We start from the raw sequence: 8,983 nt of genomic DNA, 5'->3' as shown, positions 1-8,983 counted from the left end.
TAATTCAGCGTATTGTAAGCCGAAGTGAACATTTCTTTTACGGTCTCATTTAGCTCGAAAGTAACTCGAGATCGACTCCTGATCGTTACAAGCTAAGCATGAGTCATGTTTTATGGCTCGATCTTGAGCTTCACTCAGTTTGAGCTTGCTTGAATTTTAATATGAACTGGGTCGAGCCAAGTACAACTCGCTCGAGCTTGACTCGTTTGCAGCCCTACTTGCAAATAACGATACCAAGGGGATTGACAACCCTCTTGCCCGTTTTGGGTGCAAGTTGTTTGTTCTTTGGTGTGCAGCCACTGAAGACGATTGTTGTTGATATTCATATTGGTTCGAGAAACCTTAGTTTCGTAACCAAGAAAAATGCTTACCCATATTATGCTGTGATAACCCGTTCCTCTTCATGGAAAACCCAACACAGATCACAAGTATCAGTCGTCTTCGAGGACAAGGAGAGATTTAGATCGAAAACAATCTGGTTCGATGTTGCACTGTTTTTCACTCGCTACAATGCCATCCTTAGCAGGTCAGCCTACTTCAAATACATGGTGCTACTCTCCTACGCTTACCTCCAACTCAATATGCCAAGTCCAAGCAGCATGATAACAATTTGTGGTGGCCCCGAGAGGACGCTCAAAGCGTAAGTCGCAAACTTGAAGTCTGTCAAGGCTACACTAGCCTGAGCAGAGCTCAAAGGTATCAAGAGGTCCATCGATCCCGCTGTGACACGCCACGAGTCAAGCTCGGCCCGACGCTGACTTTTCAACCTGCAATGAAAACAAAAACTTTCCAAGTCCACCGAGAAGACCCAGCAAAAAGGTGATCATCAAGGGAGACCTACTTGAAGTGCAAGAAGCCATACTTTTGCAATTCCTCCGGAGCGATTGGGGCATCTTCACTTAAAGACCCACGGGCATGCCCGGAGTTCCAGCAAAGATCGCACAATACAACCTCGATGTTCGGAAGGACGTCAGACCAGTCAAGCAAGCCATGCACTTCTTCGTCATGGAGAAACGACAGGACGTTACGAAGAAATAGTCCGACTCCTAGCTGCTACAGCCGATTCTACGTGTTGGTTGTGGGTCAGCTGACCCAACAGCTTTTAAAAAAAAGCCAAAAACATTGTATACTTATTGTTCAGTGTGAAGATTTTTTAAATTTCTTTAGCAATACCCCCACATATGCTTGAGGTTGGCTTCGTCGGCTGCTACCTCTCGAGTTCATTAAGGCTTTGTTCAGTTCCATGGGAAATAAACCTCCATAAGATTATACCCATGCAGGGATCTGATGACGCCCACCCCGTCACCCAATCCCGTAACCCACAATCCCTATATACTATTGTCTATTCGGTTAGCCCCGAAAATTAGAAGTCATTATGCAAGAAGCAGAGTAAGAACCCTAGAAATTAGAGTACGGGGGGAAGCAAGAAGAGGAGGAGGAGCGCGGGCTTACAAGTCCACCGTCGGGGAAGAAGCATGCCGGCGTTGGGGTGGTTGTGGTCGCCATAAAGCTCGCGGTGGTTCTGCTCTGGGTCGCCGCTGAGCTCGCACCGCCACTGATGTTGGATGAGGTGCTGGTGGTTGGAGAGGGGAGAGGGAGATGAAGGGGAGGGGGAAGTGCTACTGCCATCTCCTCCAGTAGCGTTACCGTTGTCCCTCCTCCTCCGGCGCTGGCGTAGCCACGAAATCAAAAGAGGGAGAGAGGGGTTGTGGTGATAGAGAGAGAGTAACCGAGCAAGGGTTGTTTCCACGGGGTGGGAGGAGAGGGTTACTTCCCGACCATTTCCACGTGGTTTGGGAGGGGTTTGAGCGGGGTTTCATCCTAGAAGGGGCTAACCGAAGGCACGTAGCAGACAACCGGGGAATGAACCCCGGTCCGGTGAAATCCACGCAGATCGAGGGGATTGGTGCCCAATCTCGACGGGGTTGGCTATAGCCTAACAAAGCCTAAGAGCATCTCCAACAGTCATTGTATATTGGATTGCTAAAAACTTGTTATAGCAAGAGGAGAGAGAAGGTTTACAGAGCCAACATGTTTTTTTTTGTTTTGGTAGCCTTTGTATATTGGATTGCTATATTTGCACAAAACACACAATGACATGTGGGGACAGTTTGTCATAGACACATTGCACACTAGCATACGCGCATGTATATGTATACTAGCACAACTCGCGTCCACGTATACATACACACACGCGTACGCTTACACACATGCAACACACACACGTACACATACAGCACACACACACGTACACATGCAGCACACACGAGTACACGTACACAAAAAAACACGTACACGTACACACATGCGCGGACACACACAATGCACACAGAGCACACACACACTAGTACACGGACCCACTTGTCATTGAGACAAAGTGAGGCTTACTAAAAATTTATAAAGTGACATTTGGCTTGGTAAATATGCAAAGTGTGGGTGCAAATATAGCAAGCTTAGTAAAAAAAATGGTGGGGACCACTTGTACAAAGGTTGTTGGAGAAGGTCTTTTGATCAAGATTTGTAAAGTAACAAGTGAGTGCAAATATACCAAGGCCGTTGAAGATGCTCTAAGGAGGTACCGCATCCTGAGCGGTAACCATAGTAGCAAGGGGATGATCAACCATATGCTTTGATAATTACGTTTGCTGACTCAACACATTTTGTCCTTTCTTTCATTTTATTTTGTAATTTGCAATTATCTACACATCTCACTTGCTTGCAGATAACAAGACCAATGGGATTGACAACCCTTTTACCCGTGTTGGGTGTAAGTTGTTTGTTTTTTATGTGTAAATTATTTGTTTTTTGTGTGCAGCCACTGAGGACGGTTGTTGTTGATATTTTTATTGATTCGATAAATCTTGATTTCATAACTGAAAGAAAATACTTACCTATATTGTGCTGCGATAACCCGTTTCTCTTTACGAAAAAACCCAATGCAGATCACAAGTATCGATCGTCTTCGAGGACAAGGAGAGGTTTAGATTGGAAACAATCCGGTTCGAAGTTGCACTGTTCCGCACTGGCTACAATGCCATCCTTAGCAGGTCGGCCTACTTCAAATCCATGGTGCTACTCTCCTACGAAGAAATAGACCGACTCCTAGCTACTAGAGGTGATTCTACATGTTGGTTGTGGGGTCAACTGACCAACAGCTTTAAAAAAACAGTCTAAAACATTCTACACTTATTATTCAGTGTGAACATATTTTTAATTTCTTTAGCAATAACCCCACATATGCTTGAGGTTGGCTTCTGTCGGCTGCTAGCTGCCGAGTTCATTAAGAAGGTCCCGCATCCTGAGCGGTAACCCAAGAGGATGGCCCCACCGTGGTAACCATAGTAGCAAGAGGATGCCCCCACCCTATACTTTGATAATTACGTTTGCTGACTCAACACGTTTTGTCCTTCCTGTTCATATAGCAGGGAAGGAGAGGAGAAAAACAGTCTGCTCAAAACCACGGTAGGAGCACACGGGAAACCGGTTGACGCAGTCAGACGCGGATCTTCACCTACCATGCCAATGCCGTCGCCCGGCAGAAGTAGCCAACCAACCAACCAATGATCATTTCGGAAATTCGGAGTAGTCGGACTAATCCAACCTGCAAAAATCCCAAGAGAAGTGCAGCTGGTATGAACAGAGGAAGGCGAGCCCGTCTTTTTGATCCGGCGGCCAACCATTAATTAGATTATTATAAGCAAAAAACTGACGTACTCCCTCCGTCCAGGTGTATAGGGCATGCGCGTTGTTCTAGGTCGTTAATTTAACTATTTAAATATATATTATATGTAATAAATAATATACCATTAGATTCATGTGAGGGTGTAGTTTCTAAATATGTAATTTTTATCACATATAATATATATTTAGCTAGTTAAATTGACAACCTAGAACTACGCGCATGCCTTATACACTTGGACGGAGGTAGTAGTTGACTTTCATATACCCATGCTTGCTTGATTAGTTTGCCTAATCATCGTGACCCATCTTTCATGATGGGCACAAGGAAAGTAGCAGCAAGAGGACTGCATTTACTCTGAGAATACTATTACAATAATTTTTTCTTTGGCATCGACACATTTTCTTCCAAAAAAGTTACTCTAAACCACGAGACAAGCAACAATGACATGCCTGCAGGAGTAGCCGATGACTCACCTTTCGGTGACAGCCAAACACAAAGCACCCAAAACACCGCGTGGTATGGTTGTGAACTTCGGATGCTGAGAATAGCAAGACGAAGACTTGTTGACTGCTTACTTCTTTCCGCGGAGCTCACATCTGCTTCACTGATTCTGCATAACCAGGTGAGATCTTTTTCTCCTCTGAAAGCTCATCCCCGCAATAGCCCCCATATCTCCTCTCAAAACTCACTGGTTTTTCTTACAGTCTCCATGGGCCCTGCCGGCCTCCACCGTTTCTTGCTCATCGTGCTTGCAGCTGCAGCACCATTGCTCTCTGCGTCGCAGCGTTTCGACTACCCCGCAGCGAACCTCTCGACGCTGTGGATCAACAACAAAGCTTTCCTCCCACATAGTGTCAGCTACTCCGACGGTTCAGCCGTGCGGGCCATTGTCCTCCATTCACCCAAAACCTTCTATGGCCCCTCCTTTGCCGCAGGATTCGTCTGCGCCTCCCCCTGCGATGTCTTCCTCTTCGCTGTCTTCATTGTCTACACCAATAGTGGTGCCAAGATCACCATGCCGACTACTGGGACTCCGCAGGTGGTCTGGTCTGCCAACAGGGCTCGCCCTGTCAGAGAGAACGCTACCCTTGAGCTTTCCTCGGATGGAAACTTGGTCCTCTGTGATGCTGATGCTAGCCTCGTCTGGTCGAGCAGCAGCTCTGGGCGGTCTGTAGCTGGCATGATGATCACCGAGGTCGGTAATTTGGTCTTGCTTGATCAGAGAAATGCAACAGTGTGGCAGTCATTTGCTCACCCTACTGATGCATTGGTCCCTGGGCAGTCGCTTCTGGAAGGTATGAGGCTCGTAGCAAGTACGTCTGCAACAAATTGGACAGAGAATCAGTTGTACATGACAGTTCTCCCTGATGGATTGTATGCTTATGTCGGATCCACACCACCACAACTCTATTTTTCGAAACTGGTGAACAATAACAAGACAGGAAAGGATCCAACAAAGGTCACCTTCATGAACGGCAGCCTCAGCATCTCTGTGCAGTCCAAGCAACCAAATGAATCAGACACGACTATCCAGTTGCCAGCAGCTAACTCCACCCAGTACATGAGATTGGAGTCCGATGGGCATCTGAGGCTCTACGAATGGTCTAATGCAGATGCAAAATGGGCTGTAGTGTCTGATGTAATCAAACTATTCCCTGATGATTGTGCCTTTCCAACAGTCTGTGGAGAGTATGGTATATGCACAGGGGGGCAGTGTGTTTGTCCGCTTCAGAATAATTCTAGTTCAAGCTACTTCAAACCGGTCGATGAGCGGAAGCCAAATCTTGGTTGTGCATCAATGACTCCAATCTCTTGTCAGGAAATGGAACACCATCAGTTGTTGACTCTTACAGACGTTTCTTACTTTGACGCCAGCCACATCGTTGTGAATGCAACAAAAGGAGAAGACTGTAAGCAAGCTTGCTTGAAGAACTGCTCCTGCAGCGCCGTGATGTTTAGGTACGGCCAGAATGATTCCGATGGAACGTGTCTGTGGGTGACAAGGGTCTTCTCCTTGCAATCAATACAACCTGAAATTGTTCACTACAACTCCTCTGCTTACCTCAAGGTGCAGCTTAGCCCCTCAACTTCTGCCTCTAATGCAAACAAAAAGAAGGTGATGTTAGGTGCTACACTTGGAGCTATTACTATTCTTGTAGTGCTAGTCATTGCTGTCATTCTTTATGTGCGAAGGAAGAAGAAGTACCAAGAGTTAGATGAAGAACTAGATTTTGATCAAATTCCTGGTATGACAGCGAGGTACTCGTTTGAAAACTTGAGAGAGTGCACTGGAGACTTTAGTAAAAAGCTCGGAGGTGGTGGGTTTGGAACAGTTTTTGAAGGGAAAATAGGTGAACAGGAAGTTGCAGTAAAACGTTTGGAAGGTGCTAGACAAGGAAAAAAAGAATTCTTGGCCGAAGTTGAGACTATTGGCAGCATTGAACACATCAATCTTGTTAGGCTGATCGGCTTTTGTGCAGAGAAATCTGAAAGGCTTTTAGTATACGAATATATGCCGAGAGGGTCACTTGATAGGTGGATCTACTACCGCCATAACAATGCCCCTCTTGATTGGTGCACCCGGCACAGGATCATTCTAGATATTGCCAAAGGCCTATGCTATCTCCACGAGGAGTGCAGGCGAATAATTGCTCATTTGGACATCAAACCACAAAATATTCTCTTAGATGAGAATTTCAATGCCAAAGTGGCTGATTTCGGACTATCTAAGCTAATAGACAGGGACCAAAGCAAAGTAATGACAATGATGAGGGGCACACCTGGGTATCTGGCACCTGAATGGTTAACGTCCCAAATCACTGAAAAAGTTGATGTCTACAGCTTTGGAGTTGTTGTTATGGAAGTAATTTGTGGAAGAAAAAATATTGACATATCTCTTCCCGAGGAGAGTGTTCAGCTCATCAAATTGTTACAGAAAAAGGCTGAAGATAATCAGTTGATCAATTTGATTGACAAGCATAGTGAGGATATGGTCTTACACCAAGAGGAAGCAGTTCAATTGTTGAAGCTTGCAATGTGGTGCCTGCAAAATGATAGCAGTACAAGGCCTTCAATGTCATCAGTGGTCAAGGTACTGGAAGGTTCAATGAATATAGAAACTAACATTGATTGCAACCTTATGAATGCAAATCCAGTAATGTCTGTCCCGCATAATCAATCAACATATTCAGTTCCACCTGAAGCATCGATTTTATCTGGCCCGAGGTGAAATGGGCGCTACTGTAACTTACAAACTTATAAAATTCAGGCTTTGTAACTACTTTTGTATCCTATCTTATTTATAAATTGGAAGTATGTTTTAGATGGCACCAAGATACTAGTAATTTTTAGGCAATATGTCTTACTGATTTCTGGTGAAGCTGTAACTCATGACTTCAAAGCAAAAAAATATGAAGCACCCTGTGATGTAAGCTAGTTGAAACACCACAGAAAAGTGACCTAGGAGGCAGTTTGAAGGAATAAATACTCTAAGAGCACATGTAATGCAAAGTGCTTATAGATGACTGCTCAAGGGGAGAGATTATTACTCCCTCCGTTTATAAATATAAGTCTTTTTAGAGATTCCACTACGGACTACATACGGAGCAAAATGAATGAATCTACATTCCAAAGTATGTCTATGTACATCCGTATATAGTCTCTAGTGAAATCTTTAAAAAGACTTATATTTAGGAACGGAGGAAGTACTATTCACTAAGCTCTTGTATAGAAGTTAACACGTACAGTACTTGTTTAGGTGCTTCAATTGTTTACCGCGCAGGGTAGCAGCAATCCAAGACCTTCTGTCAAGAAAAACAAAGATCAAATTATGTGGCTCAAGCTCAGTTAGCAGTGACACCTAATAGCTAGAAGCTCCCGTGACGACGAATCTGTAGGTGCCATGAGGATACGTGCTGCTGACAACAAAATGAAGCACCTCAAGGTTCCTCGGCCTCTGCCGCCACATGCCCACACCTAGTCTTAGGTGTGCCTTACAAGCTTGCAGGGACATCAATGGTGGTCCCCAGAAGAAGTGTAATTTCATGGGGCATGAGGGTCAACACACTGGTAATACACGGTGATTGGCTCCATGGGGCATGTGCTTCGAAGATGAATAGGCAAAGCTTACAGATACGGTACTTGTCGTTAAGTTGTTTGAATACATATGGCTTTTAGGATGAACTCAACAAGATGGTAGTAACAACTTTTCTACAAGATCAGGAAAAGGAAAATCTCTGTCACACCAACTAAAACTTTATTGTTCTATTTCAGGATTATTTTTTTCTCCAGAAGGTCACATACAAAAACTTGCTCACAGGGATAGCTTACCACGATTTTTTTCCTAGAAGGCTCAACAACTGGTGCTTTTATTTCTAATTAATACAAATTAAGCAAGGCAAAATAGTACATTTTCTATTTATAATGGAAGTAAACAAAGAACAAAAAAGATCAAGTGTTAGGCTCGTCAATTGTTGTTTTCTGCACCCATTAGAGCATCTCCATGTAGGGATTAAACCCACCGTCCGCGTCGTACAGGTATACGTTTCCGAGTAGGTTTGCTGGTAGGCTCTCCTACACGTATATATATACTTGTATCCCTACCCCTTGTAGTAAACAGATCGAAAAGTAATAAACTGATCAACAGGCACGGGCCTGCAGCAATACGTCGATTCGGCGTACCGTCGAGAGTTTAATTTGTCTATTTCGCCTACTTGATCGCGGCGATAAGCTAGAGCGTACACGGCCAGAATCCATTAAGGTGCCTGCTAGCTTGCACTTCGTGAAGCTCTTGGAGGATTTTAAGGGTCCAAAAGCCAACAATTGGTATCTAGAGCCTCGACGATCTACGATCTACGATGACGAACAGCGACGCTGAGTCGGTCAAGTCCAGCAACGGCGGTTCCAAGGCGAACAAGAACGGCGACAAGGTGAAGAAGGGCGGCAAGTCAGCAACCAGTGGTGGGGGAACGAGCGGCGTTGTAAGTGCATCTAGTGCCCTTAGTGATTTTGGTGGTTTGAAGACTTATAGGTTAAGTATCTAATGTGTTCATGAGTGTACACGGGATCTATAAGTCATTGAGGAGTTTGAGTTATACGATGAATATCGACCCCTAAAAATGTATATCTTCGGCTGAAGAAATTGGTCTTATGCTGAAGACTTGGATCGCGAAGAAATTGCGATGAAATTGATATTCCTCATGAAGATACTGAAGATGAGGAACTCGGTGTGTCGTGAAGAAAATCAGTCCGAAGACTTTGAAGCATGAAGATTTATTCTTTCTGTTTCATTTTCTTCACTCT

General features: G+C 44.6%; 1 protein-coding gene across 1 annotated transcript; it reads left to right on the top strand.

Annotated features, from left to right (window-relative positions):
• Window positions 1-3,862: 3,862 nt before the first annotated feature.
• Window positions 3,863-7,004, top strand: LOC123426424 (G-type lectin S-receptor-like serine/threonine-protein kinase SD2-5). The gene has a single exon (XM_045110262.1). The coding sequence runs from the start codon at window positions 4,128-4,130 to the stop codon at window positions 6,909-6,911; it is 2,784 nt and encodes a 927-aa protein (XP_044966197.1). The 5' UTR covers window positions 3,863-4,127; the 3' UTR covers window positions 6,912-7,004.
• Window positions 7,005-8,983: the final 1,979 nt, after the last annotated feature.

The sequence above is a fragment of the Hordeum vulgare genome, chromosome 2H (genome assembly GCF_904849725.1).
Source record: "Hordeum vulgare subsp. vulgare chromosome 2H, MorexV3_pseudomolecules_assembly, whole genome shotgun sequence".
NCBI lineage: Eukaryota > Viridiplantae > Streptophyta > Magnoliopsida > Poales > Poaceae > Hordeum > Hordeum vulgare.
Note: the sequence above shows the minus strand (reverse complement) of the source record. Positions and strands in the feature narration are given on the sequence as shown.